General features: G+C 45.6%; 1 protein-coding gene across 3 annotated transcripts in view; it reads right to left on the bottom strand.

The window, feature by feature from the left end:
- LOC311139752 (neuron navigator 3-like) overlaps positions 1-20,737 on the bottom strand; it is a 78,357-nt gene extending 57,620 nt beyond the window's left edge. For all 3 annotated transcript variants that reach the window (XM_084174691.1, XM_084174692.1, XM_084174693.1), the window contains exons 1-2: positions 20,464-20,737; positions 19,492-19,611 (exon numbers count right to left, since the gene is read on the bottom strand). In XM_084174691.1, coding sequence (XP_084030817.1) covers positions 19,492-19,611; positions 20,464-20,714 — 371 coding nt within the window. In that variant the 5' untranslated portion in view covers positions 20,715-20,737. The remainder of the gene's footprint in view (positions 1-19,491; positions 19,612-20,463) is intronic.
- Positions 20,738-20,745: the final 8 nt, after the last annotated feature.

The following is a 20,745-nucleotide window of genomic DNA, read 5'->3' as shown; positions in this document are numbered from 1 at the left end:
TAATCGGCAAGAAACGCCCCGCAGACCAATAAGAGCCAACGCTGGACCGCAAGGGGTTAATTGCAGCAGGATGGAGAGAAAGGGGGATCAATCTAGTAGCCTCAGGATGAGAGACAACAACAGAACCCCTTCCCTGGATGAAGAGTGAGCAAACTGTGTGCTGTTTGTCTAAAAAGCCTTGACTAGAAATGAGCTCATGTATAATAGGTGAGGCTGGCAGGCAGACAGGCAGGCAGGCTGTCTATATAGATTCAACTCTAGACATTATTCATAAGGCTTGTTTCCTAACCACGGGATGAGTCTGATGTGGATTCAGACTAAATGGGAGTCATTATGAGCATTCGCTTTAGAGGGCAATGTGATTGACATTGTTTCAATACGTCATTTTTAGATTTGGCCTTGAAAACCAAGTATTTGATAAACATAATGCCTGTCACTGTCAGTGGAATCGAATTCAACAGTGTTCAACTCAATGAAATAGAGTTACCTTGCAGATGCTGGGAATGAGACTTGCCTTGAGGAAATAGACAGCGGCACGTCACCGCTCCTCTGCCCGGCTTGGTTTGCACAAGACAGGGCTTGGCTGCTGCTGCAGTGCAGACAGCTTTTACCAGCCAGCAGTGCAGGTCAGGGGCCAACCAAAACAACACCACATGAGCTCAATCCAACAACACAAGCTGCTGAATACAGTACAACGCAGCCAGTCCAGATGACAGCAGCATGCCATGCACAGTCCTCGCCGTTTTTCCTGGTGTGGATTAGACAGACAGACTATTCTGTCTTCTGCCGCCTCAAGGCTGAAGATTACACACATGGCAGTCACAGTATGGATAGAACCGCTCTGCATCTTCCAGAGAAACAAGACAACAGCTACTGTATCACTTTGTCTCACTGCCCAACAGCCAGAGAGACACTACTTTATGTTTCCCACAATGCTTGGCAGCCAGCCTGGCTCAAATGGGGTGGCTGGCACCGTCTGGCATCCTCGGGGTCTCCCAGCTGTCTGCTCCTGCCATCTGTGGCACGCTTGCTGGCGCCACCACTGCCGCTACCACTGCAAGGCCCGGGAGGATCCAGCTGCAGCCCCCAGCGCCTACCCCCAGCCCCCAGGCCCCAGGCCCTTACCCCCAGCCCATACCCCCAGCCCCCAAGCCCCTACCCCCAGCCTCCAGCCTCCAGCACCCAGCCCCCAAGCCCCTACCCCTAGACCCCAGCCCCCAGCCCCTACCCCCAGCCCCCAAGCCCCTACCCCTAGCCCCCAAGCCCCCAGCTCTCTGTGTGGGGCACCAGATTAAAGAGGTGCGTCTCTATTGTACCTGTGTGTCTTTTGCTTGTGACAAATCCAATTCTCCATGGGGATCAACACAGTTCATTCATTCATTCATTCAAAAAACCTAATTACTGTGGGCACCCAGGAAATATGTGTGAGGATTGGATCAGATATAATAAGGTGTAAACTACCCCCTCAGCCCCCAGTTGTGCCCTGGACACCATATGTGAATTGATTGCCCCCCATCTATCCTCAGAGTTCGTACTGCTTGGTGACCTAAATTGGGATATGCTTAACACCCCGGCCATCCTACAATCTAAACTAGATGCCCTCAATCTCACACAAATTATCAACGAACCTACCAGGTACAACCCTAAATCCGTAAACATAGGTACCCTCATAGATATCATCCTGACTAACTTACCCTCTAAATACACCTCCGCTGTCTTCAACCAGGATCTCAGCGATCACTGCCTTATTGCCTGCGTCCGTAACGGGTCCGCGGTCAAACGACCACCCCTCATCACTGTCAAACGCTCCCTAAAACACTTCAGCGAGCAGGCCTTCCTACTTGACCTGGCCCAGGTATCCTGGATGGATATAGATCTCATTCTGTCAGTAGAGGATGCCTGGTTGTTCTTTAAAAGTAATTTCCTCTCAATCTTAAATAAACATGCCCCATTCAAAAAATACAGAACTAAGAACAGATATAGCCCCTGGTTCTCCTCAGACTTGACTGCCCTTGACCAGCACAAAAACATCCTGTGGCGTACTGCATTAGCATCAAATAGCCCCCGCGATATGCAACTTTTCAGGGAAGTTAGGAACCAATATACACAAGCAGTTAGGAAAGCAAAGGCTAACTTTTTCAAACAGAAATTTGCATCCTGTAGCACTAACTCCAAAAAGTTTTGGGACACTGTAAAGTCCATGGAGAATAAGAGCACTTCCTCCCAGCTGCCCACTGCACTGAGGCTAGGAAACACTATCACCACCGATAAATCTACAATAATCGAGAATTTCAACAAGCATTTTGCTACGGCTGGCCATGCTTTCCACCTGGCTACCACTACCCCGGCCACCAGCTCTGCACCCTCCGCTGCAACTTGCCCATGCCCCCCCCGCTTCTCCTTCACACAAATCCAGACAGCTGATGTTCTGATAGAGCTGCAAAATCTGGACCCCTACAAATCATCTGGGCTAGACAATCTGGACCCTTTCTTTCTAAAACTAGCTGCCGAAATTGTCGCAACCCCTATTACTAGCCTGTTCAACCTCTCTTTCGTAACGTCTGAGATCCCCAGAGATTGGAAAGCTGCCGCGGTCATCCCACTCTTCAAAGGGGGTGACACTCTAGATCCAAACTGTTACAGACCTATATCCATCCTGCCCTGCCTTTCGAAAGTTTTTGAAAGCCAAGTTAACAAACAGATCACCGACCATTTCGAATCCCACCGTACCTTCTCCGCTATGCAATCTGGTTTCCGAGCTGGTCATGGGTGCACTTCAGCCACGCTCAAGGTCCTAAATGATATTATAACCGCGATCGATAATAGACAGTACTCTGCAGCCGTCTTCATCGACCTGGCCAAGTCTTTCGACTCTGTCAACCACCGCATTCTTATTGGCAGACTAAATAGCCTTGGTTTCTCAAATGACTGCCTCGCCTGGTTCACCAACTACTTCTCAGATAGAGTTCAATGTGTCAAATCGGAGGGCCTGTTGTCTGGACCTATGGCAGTCTCTATGGGGGTGCCACAGGGTTCAATTCTTGGGCCGACTCTTTTCTCCGTGTATATCAATGATGTCGCACTTGCTGCTGGTGACTCTCAGATCCACCTCTACGCAGACGACACCATTTTGTATACATCTGGCCCTTCATTGGACACTGTGTTAACAAACCTCCAAACGAGCTTCAATGCCATACAACACTCCTTCAGTAGCCTCCAACTGCTCTTAAACACTAGTAAAACTAAATGCATGCTCTTCAATCGAACGCTGCTGGCACCCTCCCACCCGACTAGAATCACTACTCTCGACGGGTCTGACCTAGAGTATGTGGACAACTACAAATACCTAGGTGTCTGGTTAGACTGTAAACTCTCCTTCCAGACTCACATTAAGAATCTCCAATCCAAAGTTAAATATAGAATCGGTTTCCTATTTCGCAAACAAAGCCTCCTTCAATCATGCTGCCAAACATGCCCTCGTAAAACTGACTATCCTACCGATCCTTGACTTCGGCGATGTCATTTACAAAATAGCCTCCAACACTCTACTCAGCAAATTGGATGTAGTCTATCACAGTGCCATCCGTTTTGTCTCCAAAGCCCCATATACTACCCACCACTGTGACCTGTACGCTCTTGTTGGCTGGTCCTCACTACATATTTGTCGCCAAACCCACTGGCTCCAGGCCATCTATAAATCACTGCTAGGCAAATCCCCGCCTTATCTTAGCTCATTGGTCACCATAGCAACACCCATCCGTAGTATGCGCTCCAGCAGGTATATCTCACTGGTCATCCCCAAAGCCAACACCTCCTTTGGCCGCCATTCCTTCCAGTTCTCTGCTGCAAATGACTGGAGCAAATTGCAAAAATCTCTGAAGCTGGAGACACTTATCTCACTCACTAACTTTAAGCATCAGTTGTCAGAGCACCTTACCGATCACTGCACCTGTACACAGCCCATCTGAAATTAGCCCGCCCAACTACCTCATCCCTATATTGTTATTTATTTTGCTCATTTGCACCCCAGTATCTCTATTTGCACATCATCTCTTGCACATCTTTCATTCCAGTGTTAATACTAATTGTAATTATTTTGCACTATAGCCTATTTATTGCCTTACCTCCATAACTTGCTACATTTGCACACACTGTATATATATTTTCTGTTGTATTTTTGACTTTATGTTTTGTTTTACCCCATATGTAACTCTGTGTTGTTGTTTTTATCGCACTGCTTTGCTTTATCTTGGCCAGGTCGCAGTTGTAAATGAGAACTTGTTCTCAACTGGCTTACCTGGTTAAATAAAGGTGAAATAAAAAAATATATATATACAGTGAGGGAAAAAAGTATTTGATCCCCTGCTGATTTTGTACGTTTGCCCACTGACAAAGAAATGATCAATCTATAATTTTAATGGTAGGTTTATTTGAACAGTGAGAGACAGAATAACAACAACAAAAATCCAGAAAAACGCATGTCAAAAATGTTATAAATTGATTTGCATTTTAATGAGGGAAATAAGTATTTGACCCCCTCTCAATCAGAAAGATTTCTGGCTCCCAGGTGTCTTTTATGCAGGTAACGAGCTGAGATTAGGAGCCCACTCTTAAAGGGAGTGCTCCTAATCTCAGTTTGTTACCTGTATAAAAGACACCTGTCCACAGAAGCAATCAATCAATCAGATTCCAAACTCTCCACCATGGCCAAGACCAAAGAGCTCTCCAAGGATGTCAGGGACAAGATTGTAGACCTACACAAGGCTGGAATGGGCTACAAGACCATCGCCAAGCAGCTTGGTGAGAAGGTGACAACAGTTGGTGCGATTATTCGCAAATGGAAGAAACACAAAAGACTGTCAATCTCCCTCGGCCTGGGGCTCCATGCAAGATCTCACCTCGTGGAGTTGCAATGATCATGAGAACGGTGAGGAATCAGCCCAGAACTACACGGGAGGATCTTGTCAATGATCTCAAGGCAGCTGGGACCATAGTCACCAAGAAAACAATTGGTAACACACTACGCCGTGAAGGACTGAAATCCTGCAGCGCCCGCAAGGTCCCCCTGCTCAAGAAAGCACATATACAGGGCCGTCTGAAGTTTGCCAATGTACATCTGAATGATTCAGAGGAGAACTGGGTGAAAGTGTTGTGGTCAGATGAGACCAAAATCGAGCTCTTTGGCATCAACTCAACTCGCCGTGTTTGGAGGAGGAGGAATGCTGCCTATGACCCCAAGAACACCATCCCCACCGTCAAACATGGAGGTGGAAACATTATGCTTTGGGGGTGGTTTTCTGCTAAGGGGACAGGACAACTTCACCGCATCAAAGGGACGATGGACGGGGCCATGTACCGTCAAATCTTGGGTGAGAACATCCTTCCCTCAGCCAGGGCACTGAAAATGGGTCGTGGATGGGTATTCCAGCATGACAATGACCCAAAACACACGGCCAAGTCAACAAAGGAGTGGCTCAAGAAGAAGCACATTAAGGTCCTGGAGTGGCCTAGCCAGTCTCCAGACCTTAATCCCATAGAAAATCTGTGGAGGGAGCTGAAGGTTCGAGTTGCCAAACGTCAGGCTCGAAACCTTAATGACTTGGAGAAGATCTGCAAAGAGGAGTGGGACAAAATCCCTCCTGAGATGTGTGCAAACCTGGTGGCCAACTACAAGAAAAGTCTGACCTCTGTGATTGCCAACAAGGGTTTTGCCACCAAGTACTAAGTCATGTTTTGCAGAGGGGGTCAAATACTTATTTCCCTCATTAAAATGCAAATCAATTTATAAATTTTTGACATGCGTTTTTCTGGATTTTGTTGTTGTTATTCTGTCTCACACTGTTCAAATATACCTACCATTAAAATTATAGACCGATCATTTCTTTATCAGTGGGCAAACGTACAAAATCAGCAGGGGATCAAATACTTTTTTCCCTCACTGTATATATGGACTACTCTACCATGTATGCATTTTCTTCAACTGTGCTACAGCAGTATTCATGGTGAATGAGTTAGGGGTTAGGCATTACAATATGACAGCACACAATCTATCCATGGTCATCTTCAAACTTCATCTCTAGTCATTCTTCTGTAAATTCTGGATATCTTGTTTACGGAATTCATGATCGGTGTCTTTGATCGAAACAACCAAGGCCCATGTAGATTCATAAAACTTTTATCACTGTAATTATGCAATAACATGCATCATTTAACATGATTACATTTTTTATAATCCACAACAGAGCCGGGCAGCGCGGCAGTCAATTGAATTATCAATAATGTGACCTTCATTCATTCGTATAAAAAAATACTAATCAAGACTAAATCCAATCTTCCCAGGTAATATTCATTTTAGACCCAAGATTTCATTTCACACAGCACTTCCCAGAAAAAGGCTGGCCACAACAAGCCTCTATTACCATACAACCACCACAGAACTGTCCAGAAAAAGGCTGGCCACAACAAGCCTCTATTACCATACAACCACCACAGAACTGTCCAGAAAAAGGCTGGCCACAACAAGCCTCTATTACCATACAACCACCACAGCCCTCTGTGGTTGCCTCTGGCCTACTTCTCTGAATCACCCGGCAACATGGGCGGCTTGTTCAATAGGGCGATATGGGCGACGCACTGCCAAACGGGAAAAGGAAGGGATTTTTTTTCTAATCAATTATATCACGGCAACAGCAGTTATCAGTGTTCACGTCTGATCTGCCAGCCACTAAATGTCAAATCAGGCTAAAGTCGTGCTTCAAATGGCCCCGCCCGTTTTTTGGGCGATTTCAGTCAGGTTGAAAATCGCCCAGAAGTCTCTCATAGCCTGTCATGTAAAATCTATTTTTTTCACATTTCAAAGCTTTCAATACATTCTCTATGGGTGTCTGTGGGCATGCACTTACGCGCTTTCGTCATACGTGACGTAACGTTGAACGTAACTAAGACAATGGCGGCTAGCAGCGTCTATGTTGCACCTGCAGTGTGGCGTTATTTTATGTTTTTAATTTGTATACTTAGTTTACAAACATTCTGAAAACATTATGCTTTGGACTGATCTTCGGTTTTGGACTGATCTTGTTGATCGTGTACATACCCGCTACGAACGGACTAAATAATGAAAACGTTGCTGGCAGCTGTAATCCCAATACAGCTGGGAGACTTGGCTGGATGACAGAGTCCCGGACAGAGAAGTGGAGCCGGCCGGCTTCACCCTGGTCAGAGCGGACCGCGATCCTGGTAAGAGAGCGACTCTGTACCCCGACATTGAACTGCTTTCTGTGTCATTGAACCTTACTATTGTTGATAAAACAAGTTTACTGGAGAACGGAGACCAAGTAGAGACTTTTGGACAAGGTGGATAATTGTATAATATAAGGCAGTTTATTCAGAGGTAAAGATATCTGGAATCGCGTGCACGGACCCGTTCGTCAAACTCGTAGGGAGTTTATCAGAAGAGCCCCTAAACATTGTGTGCTGACATTTTATACAATAAAATGAAGTAGGTTGAATCTAGTAGTTCTGATCTTCTGATTGGTCCTGATGAGTTGGGCGAGGTCACCTCCAGGCTAGTGTCACTGTTGCATTGGCTCTGAGTCGGGTTCTCTGTCTTCAGATGTTCAGCCTAAGAGAAGAGGATTTGTGTGTGTGTGTGTGTGTTTGTTATCAGTGTGTGTGTGTGTGTGTGTGTGTGTTTGTTATCAGTGATGATGTGTGTGTGTGTGTGTGTGTGTTAATCAGTGATGATGTGTGTGTGTGTGTGTGTGTGTGTGTGTGTGGGTGTGTGTGTGTGTGTCCTCAGGGCAAGAACTCGTGAGTTGGAAGAACTGAGAGACCTATGGCGTGGGTGTTATCCTTAGCCACCTGCTGACAAGGCTGACAAGATAGGACTCTTGTTCATTGTATTGAATACAAAGGCCCAACACAAAATGGGTCATGCACAAGATTTTAGTCAGACCAAGCTATAACATTATATATTTACTACGACAGTACATTCAACCAAAAGCTAATATAACAAAGGCATCAGAGATTATTTATAATCTGTCACAGAAACTGGAATCCATCTCCCCAGATCAGTCAATAAATGCTTCTGGTATTGACTTATATGCTGCCCCTGTCTTCATGTTGTTGCTGGACATATCTTTTTTAAAATGTGTGTAGGTCACCTAAATCATCAGAAAAATTGCCCCTCCTGAGAATTTTTTCAGGAGCCGCCACTGCCCGGCAATACAGTACCAACAATAAGGAATCTCTTGCTTTAGAAACTCGGGCGGCCCCTCCACTGCTTAACACACAAAACACATCATCATCTGATGATAATACGGAATGAGTCTTACTATTGTTGGGCTAATGATCATTCTGTTTGTTTATCCTTGTGATGGAGAAACACAGCCATGTACGGTATCCATATTAGGACAGTTCCACATCCATGGAAGTTGTGTCTGAGTCACTTCCACGGATGTGTGACTCTATCCTAATATGGACACCATAACCCTGCAAGAAAATCAACACTTGTTGCCAGACAAACTCACTGGGATGATATGTTTTGTCACCGCCCTGTGTTTGGCGGCAGCCATATTAGCCATCATTCATGACTCTGCCTCGATCTGAGCAGGGGCAGTTAGTCACAGAGTAGCTGCCTTCCTGTCAATACCCTGCCTTTCTAAATAATGAGGCGTGACAGCACTAGTCTGTGTTGATATACTTTGTTTCAGTGGCGCTCGTTTGTCCTCAAACTTCGACCGTCTCTTGAGGTGTTGTGTCAGCCTTGACAAGTATTTGGCTCGGTGAAGGGTGAAGTTGCCAGTAGACGCTGATCTAGGGTCATTTATCCATTGGGAAATAACGAATGCCTTTGTATGCAGTGTCTCTCAGCTCTAACTTCCAGGATGCAGACACTGCAATCTTTTTTTAAAGTTCTCGCTTGCACCTCATTCTCAAGGGCATCTCCCAGGCACCTGCACTGCAATCATTACAACTCTGGGAAGCTGTGACTCCCTTTCTCTCCCTTTCAGGTTTTAGGCTCTGCATCGAGCAACAACAAACACCAGTTAATTAGAACATCCAGTCTCCATAACATTAGAAAACCGAGAAAGAGCAGCTGCTTCTGGTAATGGTGAAAATGCTACGCTACGTTATCTCACTGTACTGAACACAATTCAGATGCATTGCTATTTCTATTCCTTGTTGACTTCCACTTCAAGCCCCTATAACAGATTTCCTCAGACGTAGATCGGATATACTAGATCTGGCATCCAAAATAAACAACTAGTCGACCCCCCCCCCCCCCCTTCAAACAGTTTGGGCGGCTTTAACATTCATGAGCCTGGCAGGGGGTCTATGAGGAGTGTGTGAGTATGTGTGTGTGTGTGTGTGTGTGTGTGTGTGTGTCTGTGTGTGTGTGTGTGTGTGTGTGTGTGTGAATCCACCACGCTGTGGGAAGAGGCAGGGAATGGAGGACAATCTACTTCAACATAGTGTTTGGATGAATCTGATAACTAGATGCTGTCATGGTACCATGTCATATAGCTGATGCTCTCTGTTGATGCTCTCTGTTGATGCTCTCTGTTGATGTTATCTGCTGATGCTATCTGTTGATGCTATCTGTTGATGCTATCTGTTGATTCTACCTATTGATGCTACCTGTTGATGCGATCTGTTGATGCTCTCTGTTGATGCGATCTGTTGATGCTATCTACTGATGCTATCTGTTGATTCTACCTATTTATGCTATCTGTTGATACTATCTGTTGATGCTGCCTATTGATGCTATCTGTTGATGCTTCTGCCAAAAATGCATCCGTCTTCACGTATGACCTGATATACATTATGACATGTATAAATAAATACGTTAAGATGCTCTTATCTCAACCTTATGTCACCCTACTATGAATCACTCCTATCACATGTTCCTCTTCCTATAACTCCAACACCCCCAGGAAACAGGATACACACACACGCGCGCGCGCACAGCAGTGCAGCCATATGAGGTCATCCATCAGGGAAGCAGACAACCGTGTCTTACCCCTCCGAGCATGTGTCTTTACCCACAAAACCCTTCACCCTCAGGCTCTGATCCAAGGAGTCCAGGGTCCAGCCAGACACAGGGGCAGGTGCATGGATGATCCCCAGGATACGAAGCCCTCTGGGGGGGAGGGGGGAACACTACCTGTACCATAGTGCCCTCAAAGCTCATCACTAAGGTAAGGATCCTGGGACTAAACACCTCCCTCTGCAACTGGATCCTGGACTTCCTGACGGGCCGCCCCCAGGTGGTAAGGGTAGGTAACAACACATCTGCCACGCTGATACTCAACACGGGGGCCCCTCAGGGGTGCGTGCTCAGTCCCCTCCTGTACTCCCTGTTCACCCATGAATGCATGGCCAGGCACGACTCCAACACCATCATTAAGTTTGCCAACGACACAACAGTGGTAGGCCTGATCACCGACAACGATGAGACAGTCTATAGGGAGGAGGTCAGAGACCTGGCTGTGTGGTGCCAGGATAACAACCTCTCCCTCAAAGTGACCAAGACAAAGGAGATGATTGTGGATTACAGGAAAAAAAAAGAGGACTGAGCACGCCTCCATTCTCATCGACAGGGCTGTAGTGGAACAGGTTGAGAGCTTCAAGTTCCTTGGTGTCCACATCACCAACGAACTATCATGGTCCAAACACACCACGACAAAGCCTATTCCCCCTCAGGAGACTGAAAAGATTTGGCATGGGTCTTCAGATTTTCAAAAAGTTCTACAGCTGCACCATCGAGAGCATCCTGACTGGTTGCATCACCGCCTGGTATGGCAACTGCTCGGCCTCCGACCGCAAGGCACTACAGAAGGTAGTGCGTACCTCCCAGTACATCACTGGGGCCAAGCTTCCTGCCATCCAGGACCTCTATACCAGGCGGTGTCAGAGGAAGGCCCTCAAAATTGTCAAAGACTCCAGCCACCCTAGTCATAGACTGTTCTCTCTGCTACCGCATGGCAAGCGGTACCGGAGCGCCAAGTCGAGGTCCTAAAGGCTTCTCAACAGCTTCTACCCCCAAGCCATAAGACTCCTGAACAGCTAATCATGGCTACCCGGACTATTTGCACCCCCACCCCATCTTTTTACGCTGCTGCTACTCTATTAATTATTTATGCATAGTCACTTTCACTCTACCCACATGTACATATTACCTCAACTACCTCAACTAGCCGGTGCCCCCGCACATTGACTCTGCACCGGTACCCCCCTGTATATAGCCTCCCTACTGTTATTTTTTAAAACTTCTGCTCTTTTTTTCTCAACACTTTTTTGTTGTTGTTGTTTTATTTAACTTTTTATTAAGAAATAAATGCATTGTTGGTTAAGGGCTGTAAGTAAGCATTTCACGGTAATGTCTACACCTGTTGTATTCGGCGCATGTGGCAAATAAAATTTGATTTGATTTGATTTGATAAACCCAAAATAACCTATGGTCTACCATACCCTAGGTCCAATCACTTTGGTGGGGTCGGACCAAATCCTTGACCTTCTAAACGGAGCCTCGTACTGGCTGTAATATATGACTCTTAGCATAGCAGATGCTTTCAGTCACGTGTGCATACATTTTACATATGGGTGGGCCCAGCGGGAATCAAATCCACGATCCTGGCAGCGCAAGCGCCGTGCTCAACTAACTGAGCCACACTTAGTCACAAACAATTTAAACATTCTTATTTTGCACAGGCTTTCTAATAGACACGTACAACATACAGTAGGATACCCCATCCTGATGGGAGATGATACACCATCCTGATGGGCGATGATACACCATCCTGATGGGTGATGATACACCATCCTGATGGGCGATGATACACCATCCTGATGGGTGATGATACATCATCCTGATGGGAGATGATACACCATCCTGATGGGCGATGATACACCATCCTGATGGGCGATGATACACCATCCTGATGGGAGATGATATACCATCCTGATGGGTGATGATACACCATCCTGATGGACGATGATACACCATCCTGATGGGCGATGATACACCATCCTGATGGGTGATGATACACCATCCTGATGGGCGATGATACACCATCCTGATGGGCGATGATACACCATCCTGATGGGTGATGTTACACCATCCTGATGGGAGATGATACACCATCCTGATGGGCGATGATACACCATCCTGATGGGTGATGATACATCATCCTGATGGGAGATGATACACCATCCTGATGGGTGATGATATACCATCCTGATGGTCGATGATACACCATCCTGATGGGTGATGATACACCATCCTGATGGGCGATGATGCACCATCCTGATGGGCGATGATACACCATCCTGATGGGTGATGATACACCATCCTGATGGGTGATGATACACCATCCTGATGGGCGATGATGCACCATCCTGATGGGCGATGATACACCATCCTGATGGGTGATGATACACCATCCTGATGGGAGATGATACACCATCCTGATGGGAGATGATATACCATCCTGATGGGAGATGATACGTCATCCTGATAGGAGATGATACCCCCATCCCCTCCTACAGTAGGACCAGAATACATATCTGTGAAAATCTGTGCCCATTCCTTACACCATTGACTCTACTAAATTATTTAGACTTTAATTAGTACGGTCAACGGGTTCATGACAGGCCCTTCCTCCCCAGGAGAATATTACTCTGGTTAATGATAAATACAGTTTCCTGAATGGGGAATGCCAGAGAAACTTGGACCAATGCCAGTGCATAAGAAATGCCAGGAAAACTGATCTTCAAAGTAAAACATTGTTTAGATCTGAGCCATGGTAAACAAATAGATAATTAGTGTGTGCAATGGGGAAACAGTGCTTTTTCAATTTCTAAGAGATGGCACACACACACAGCAGGACACCCATATCTACAATGAACCTTCTCCCAACATTACTTGAAAGCATATTTTCTGCTACAGCAGGTACTGTTTAGCACATTGCAGTAAAGTATTTTAGAACTGACTGACTGCAAAAACCGGAAGTCCTACAAATAACAACTTCAGGTTGTGAGCAAGGACACTTTCCTTTCAAGTGGTGCCCTTAGTGGTGCCCTTAGTGGTGCCCTTAGTGGTGCCCTTAGTGCACATGAATTGTACCAGAAGCACAACCCTTATATAATAACTGGCTTTGTCAATGACTCTGCAAAAACCATCCCCTATACTGCTTACGTCAGCACTGCAGAGCCATGAAGTGTTACCACAACCGCTCCCTCCTGTCTGGATCAGTGTGTGTCTGCTTTTTAACAACATAACACACACACACACACACACACAGAGAGAGACACACACACACAGAGAGAGAGAGACAAACAGACACACACAGAGACACACACCAATCCCCTAAAGCTTCCTTTTCAAACAGAAAACTGTAGAGCCAGCTGCCATCACCAGTCCGGCCTTCTCCCGGCTGGCTCCCTGTAGGCAGCAGAGGGAGAGAGTCTCAGACACAGGGACGCTAAAAGCAGAGCCCTTTACTTATTCATGCCTCTGCTGAGAATCAGGAGGCTGTCGTGTGAAAACACACCGCTTGTGCCTCGACGGCCTCGCCTGACACTCATTTATGTTGCATGAGTTTGTTTATTTTTAGAGATGGGCTTTTAGACAGAGCAGAAGTCACTATGGTGTCATAACGCCACATCATGAGAGTGGATGTAGAATAGCCCCATTGTTTGACTAGATATTATGTCTACTGTAGACTGGCAACACTGTTTAGGGGGAAATGCATCACTTGCTCAGGCAACTGTTCATGAGAGTGGAATATTAGATTGTAACGGCATCAGAACCAATTTTGCACCCATTCTTCCATCGCAATTTCCATTAAAAATGCTGAAGGCCAGTACGTAACGTGGCCTTGTCAGAATCCAATATTATCTTCAGAGAAGGTAACAAAGGCTTGGAATCTTCTTCTCTGTGGCTCAAGGATTGACTACAGATGTTTCTCTTTCATGTGAATCACCTTGACAGTGAATAGAGGCTTTGTTTCGACGGCCGAAAGTTTTGCTGCCGCCTCAGGGCATTAACCACAGCTAGCTGCTAACAAAGGTCTAAAGGGTGGTGGTGCAAGACATCTCAATACTGATGAAACAGGAGGATGAATCTTGACTGGTGGTGCAAGACGTCTCAATACTGATGAAACAGGAGGATGAATCTTGACTGGTGGTGCAAGACGTCTCAATACTGATGAAACAGGAGGATGAATCTTGACTGGCGGTGCAAGATGTCTCAATACTGATGAAACAGGAGGATGAATCTTGACTGGTGGTGCAAGACGTCTCAATACTGATGAAACAGGAGGATGAATCTTGACTGGCGGTGCAAGACGTCTCAATACTGATGAAACAGGAGGATGAATCTTGACTGGTGGTGCAAGACGTCTCAATACTGATGAAACAGGAGGATGAATCTTGACTGGTGGTGCAAGACGTCTCAATACTGATGAAACAGGAGGATGAATCTTGACTGGTGGTGCAAGACGTCTCAATACTGATGAAACAGGAGGATGAATCTTGACTGGCGGTGCAAGATGTCTCAATACTGATGAAACAGGAGGATGAATCTTGACTGGTGGTGCAAGACGTCTCAATACTGATAAAACAGGAGGATGAATCTTGACTGGCGGTGCAAGACGTCTCAATACTGATGAAACAGGAGGATGAATCTTGACTGGTGGTGCAAGACGTCTCAATACTGATGAAACAGGAGGATGAATCTTGACTGGTGGTGCAAGACGTCTCAATACTGATGAAACAGGAGGATGAATCTTGGCTGGCAGTGCAAGACGTCTCAATACTGATGAAACAGGAGGATGAATCTTGGCTGGCAGTGCAAGACGTCTCAATACTGATGAAACAGGAGGATGAATCTTGACTGGTGGTGCAAGACGTCTCAATACTGATGAAACAGGAGGATGAATCTTGGCTGGCAGTGCAAGACGTCTCAATACTGATGAAACAGGAGGATGAATCTTGACTGGTGGTGCAAGACGTCTCAATACTGATGAAACAGGAGGATGAATCTTGACTGGCGGTGCAAGACGTCTCAATACTGATGAAACAGGAGGATGAATCTTGACTGGCGGTGCAAGACGTCTCAATACTGATGAAACAGGAGGATGAATCTTGACTGGCGGTGCAAGACGTCTCAATACTGATGAAACAGGAGGATGAATCTTGACTGGCGGTGCAAGACGTCTCAATACTGATGAAACAGGAGGATGAATCTTGACTGGTGGTGCAAGACGTCTCAATACTGATGAAACAGGAGGATGAGTCTTGGCTGGCAGTGCTACTGTGCCATCTCAATAGGACTCTTCTTTATGAGGCCATTGGTATGGTTTTGAGCCCTTCGTAAGGCAGTAAAATGTTGAGAGACAACATCATTGCTTAAGATGGGTTCTCCTCTTCCCAGTAGTATTTTGTCCAGGTCTCTCTTGAAAAATAGAATTTTATCTCAACGAGACTAACCTGCTTAAATAAAGGTTAAATATATTTTGAGGACGATGGGTGTACAAAAATGCCCATATGCATCATATTATTTCACAGCCATTCTTACACTGATGAACCTTTTCGGAATGTTGAAGTAGCTTACTGTTCGATGAGAAATATTGTCTTCAAAAACCAAACATGACGCTATAATACTGTGTTAAAAATAATAGATTTGTTAGTTCTGCTTGCATTTATTTAACCAGGTAAGTAATTGAGAACACATTCTCTTTTTTATGTAATTTTCATATCAACTAGAGCTGGGATTAAATTCGATCGTGCTTTGTCGGCTATGCACCTTTTAAAGGCAATGTTTCCGTGTTCGCAGAGAGCGCATTCACGGTAAACGCTGCATATGTCGGCTCAATCGGAAATTACCTTTAAATGTCAAGCGCACTATATGTAGTCCTGTGTAGCTCAGTTGGTAGAGCATGGCGCTTGCAACGCCAGGGTTGTGGGTTCGATTCTCATGGGGGACCAGTATGAAAAAAAATACAAATGTATGCACTCACTAACTGTAAGTCGCTCTGGTTAAGAGCGTCTGCTAAATGACTAAAATGTAAATAACTCAGATCAACCATTGATCGGATTGAATCCAGGCCTAAAAAATTTTTTTATTATGAATGCAGAAGTTCTCTGAGGCAGTACACCCTACTGCCATCAGTATTGAACAGACTCAAGCACACATCCACTCCAACTGTTTAGGCAGCCTACTGCCATTAGTATTGAACAGACTCAAGCACACTGACACTTTTTAGTCATTTAGCAGACACTCTTATCCAGAGCGACTTACAGGAGCAATTAGGTTTAAGTGCCTTGCTCAAGAGCACAGACAGATTTTTCACCTAGTCGGCTCAGGGATTAGAACCAGCAACCTTTCGGTTACTGGCACAACGTTCTTAACCACTAAGCTACCTTCCGCCCTACACACTCAAGCACACTGACACGTCCACTCCAACTGTTTAGGCAGCCTACTGTAAGAAACTAACTCATATAAACTCCATAGCACTAAACACAAATCCATACTGTTTCCACACCAGATGGTCTCTTCCTTCAAATGTTACTTATCATTCCCAATCAGGATTTAGCTAGGTAGCGTCCTCTCTCTCTCTTTGTCCCTCTCTCCTTTTTTCTATCTGTCTCTCTCTGTCTCTCTCTGTCTCTCTCAGTCTCTCTCAGTCTCTGGCTGAGGATGAGCCTGTTCACCTTCTCAATTAGGCCTTGTGATTTGTCAGGGAGCTGTGACCCATGGGAAGGAAGACTAGTCCCAAAATGGAAGCTCATTTTGGGTGGAATAGTGCCGGTTTGTTTTCCTGGACACAGATTAAGACTATTCCTGGACTTAAAAGCAATTTCAAAGGAGATTCCCTATAGACTATTTTTATGTATTTATCTGGTACAAGGCTTTATCTGGGTCCAGGAAAGCAGTCCATCAAGTTTAATAACCAAGCCCAAAAGTTTAACATTAAATTACTTACTATTAACTACCGGTGTTCGGAACAATAATTTGATTTGGTTGGTTTAAAGCTGAATTTCACACAGTAAACTGCTTACTATAACTCTTGGACCTGACTCTGAAAACGCAGTGAGGAGAAGAGTGGGAACTCCAGGTCAAAGGAAACCAGGCATCAAAGCAAGTCTTTATTGCTTCTAACAAGCCTGTAGTCAACCATCCCCGTAAAGATGCTCCTGTTGTGGTGACAGCACAGTTTCTCTACGTGAGAAGAGGTACTGCAGCATGTAATGCCAGTTTGGATGCCCAAGAGGACAGGAGAGAAAGTTAGGGCAAAGTTAGGCAGGGGCTTTAGGAAATATGGACTTCTGCATGTTCCAAGGTGTTCCAAAAGGGCTCAGGGATGAGAATGATTGGAGTGTGTCCGTCGGGGTGGAGAGAGAGCGAGAGACTGCACCAAAGCCTAGCTCAGTCTGCAGCAAGCTGGGCTCCCAAATGAATTTCCTTCCCAGAGCCCGTCAGATGTCAGTGGGACTGAGAGATGTCGGGCGCTACAATCACACTGACACGCAGTGGATGCATCCCAAATGGCACCCTATTCCCTATATAGTGCACTATTTTTGACCAGAGCCCTATGAGCGCTGGTCGATATTAGTGTATTATATAGGGAAGAGGGTGCCATTTGGGATGCAGACTCTGAGGCAGACAGGTAGGAAGCATTAGAGCAGGGGGATTTAGCCTCCTCCGGGCAAAAAGCAGCCTTCCGTAATTCACTCCTGAAAGATCCTTATCTGGGCTGCTATACCTTGCCTCCTTCCTCGTCTATGGGATCAGAGACTACATATCCCACTATCCCTGAGGTGCCAGACTATGTAACTACGTTCTTCAGTAAAAGTCACGCTGCCATCTTAAAGTTTGGTATGGATTAGTTAGGGATGGTGAATAGAGCACAGTACACATAGGAGGAGGCGATCAGACCTGGGTTCAGATAGGATTTGAAATTGTAAAAAATACTGTGAGCGTTTGCTCTTGCCTGCCAGGAGCACCAGATGGGCGGGGTTTGCCGATTTGGGACTATTCTATTGGTCCATTATGTCAGCCAAGCTCAATCAAGCTCAGATAAAGTATTTGAAATTATTTCAAATAGTTTTTGAACCAACGTCTGGAGGCAAAATGAGTGAAAGTGGAGTGTAGGGGAGGACAGCACAGTAGACAGCTCAGTGGACAGCCCAGTGGACAGCGTGGTCTGGACTTCTGATGCGTTTGATTAGCTTGGATCTGTCATGATGTTGAGATGATGAGAGTTTACGTGACAAGCTTAGAGGTCATACTGTATTCAGACCCGTCTGTGCCACTTTGATGGTTGGACAGTCACAGATATGATCTGACTCTCTCTCCTCTGACAGCTACAGAGAACCTCCAACCCTCCAGTATACAAAACAACCGTTTGATTATCAACTCTAGGAGCACACAGGAAGACACACCAAAATGTCCTTCCTCTTTGATAAATCAACAACACATTTATTCTGCTCAGATCCCTTCTCTTATTCTGGCCTCCTGTTCGCCTCCTCTGTCAAATAATGACAGTTACTATTATAGTCGTAATTACAAATGCATAAAAAAAAAAATACAAATTATTGAACAGATAGGAAAATTAATCATACTATCAAACCCAAGATTTAATTAGAAGCTTGAAAAAGTTCTACCTCCAGAACCGTGGATTCTGACAGTCTAATAATTGAATGAATCTGGGATTCCACAGAGTAACCAGCAGAGCACTGCATCCAATTTACAGACATTTCTCAAACTTCCCCATGCACATTCATTTAAGTCTTGTCAGAATCCCTATATCCACGATGCGACATCACCTCATCACTTCTTTCCCCGCTTCTATGATTGCCTGTCATCAAATCACATCTTGACAGAATTAAATCAATGACACATTTCTCTTTCACCTCGTTTGCGACGGCGGCTTTCTCTCTGTCTGGGAGTCTGGAGAGTGTGTCACTTCTAGCGAAGAGCATTCTCGTCTTACATTTACATCTTGGTAATTTAGCAGACGCTCTTATCCAGAGCGACTTCCATTCAGTGCATTCAACAACCTCATATCACAGTCATTGCTAGTAAATCCTTCCTTTAAAAAAGCAGCTATCGGTAAAATCAGTGCTGATATGAAAAGCTTTAAAGAGAAACTGTGCAATTTGATCTGCAACACACCATGTGGATGTAGCAGGCTTTTGCTTCAGCCCAAGCAGTAACACAAACTGATTCAACTAATAATATTATTCAATCAAGAAACCACAGTTTCTCCCATTGGTTTCAATACAGTCCATAGGGTTGGAGAACTAGGTGTGGTCCAGAAACACAAGTAAAGCTCCCAAAGGTACAGATCTAGGATCAGCTTCCCCTCCCCCAATCCTAACCTTAACCATTAGTGGCGAAAACGCAATAATGATCCAAGATCAGCATCTAGGTGAAACTTCACCCTCCTCCACAAGTAACCCAAATAGATGGAATGAAGCCCTCACCTGTCTGCATCCCCGTACACCTCCTTGACCACCCTCTGGGTGACCTCTAGCGACGCGGTCAGGTCAGGGGCGCGACCGATGTTCCGCGAGTATAGGTGAAGACCACCGTCTGTAAGGTACCTACAAAGAAGAAACTAAATCACTAAGCTGGGTTGTGTTTGCGAGTGTGTGTATCGGGAGTGTGTGTGTGTGTGTGTGTGTGTGTGTGCACACATTTGCAGGGTTGTAATCAGATACAGCTGATAGGACATGAAAGCACATTAGGTTTAAGCTAATTAGGATCATAATTCAGCTAATCACTTTTTCATCCCTAGGTGCTATAACATTTAACGCTCAGAGATTTGCCCCTACAGTAACCTAATCATAGTTAATGTGGATGGTTCGTGTGGTGTTCAATAAATCAATTTCCTACATGAACAAATAGGATGGGAGAACTAATGCAGAGATGCGTCCCAAATGGCACCCCATTCCTTTTATAGTGCACTACTTTTTACCAGAGCCCTATGAGGCCTGTTTAAAAGTAGTGCACTATATAGGGAATAAGGTGCCATCTGGGACGCAGATCATGTGGGTGTTGGGGAAGTGCACTTATCAGTGTTCACAGAGGAAGGTTAACAGCTAACACAGTGATGTACAATAGATCTGTGGCTATTCTCTCTCATTGAGCGATGTGTCAGCCAGTGCACTATTGAGAGTTGCTATGGAATGTATGGTGAATTCCTCCCGTCGCAGCACAATAAATGTGTGAATGCCACAAATTCATTGCCCCTCATATGTTCTCCTGTCTCACCATTCCAGTTGGAAGAATCGCGAAGGCCTTTGGCAATAACTGTGATATTTTTTCCCAATAACAGGACTGACCCTGAATGTGTGTGTGTCTGGGGGTGTTGGGAGAAGCAGAAGACACATTTACGTTCTAACCAACGTACAATAAAATATCTATTATATTCTGTCTATGGCGTAGTCGCTTACCCACTGGTGATGTCATCTGTCCTGACGTTCTTCCCCAGGATGTCTCCGTCGCTCATGTACCCCGCCACGTCCATCTCCAGCATCCCCTCCGGCCCTCCTCCCTTCTCCCCCTGCTCGGCCCCTCTCGCCCCTGACGTCGCCGCTCGCCTCAGGGGGGCACTGTACACAAACCTGGAGGAGTCAGAGTGACCGTACCGCCCCGTGGCGCCGCCTGTCCGAGGTGGTGTGACCGTGGTGTAGGTACTGGGCATAGAAGGGGCGTCGCCGGCTTGTAGGCGGGGG

The sequence above is a fragment of the Coregonus lavaretus genome (genome assembly GCF_964263955.1).
Source record: "Coregonus lavaretus genome assembly, chromosome: 13".
NCBI classification, from domain to species: Eukaryota; Metazoa; Chordata; class Actinopteri; order Salmoniformes; family Salmonidae; genus Coregonus; species Coregonus lavaretus.
The sequence above is the reverse complement of the archived record's forward strand: the minus strand, read 5'-3'. Positions and strand labels throughout refer to the sequence as shown.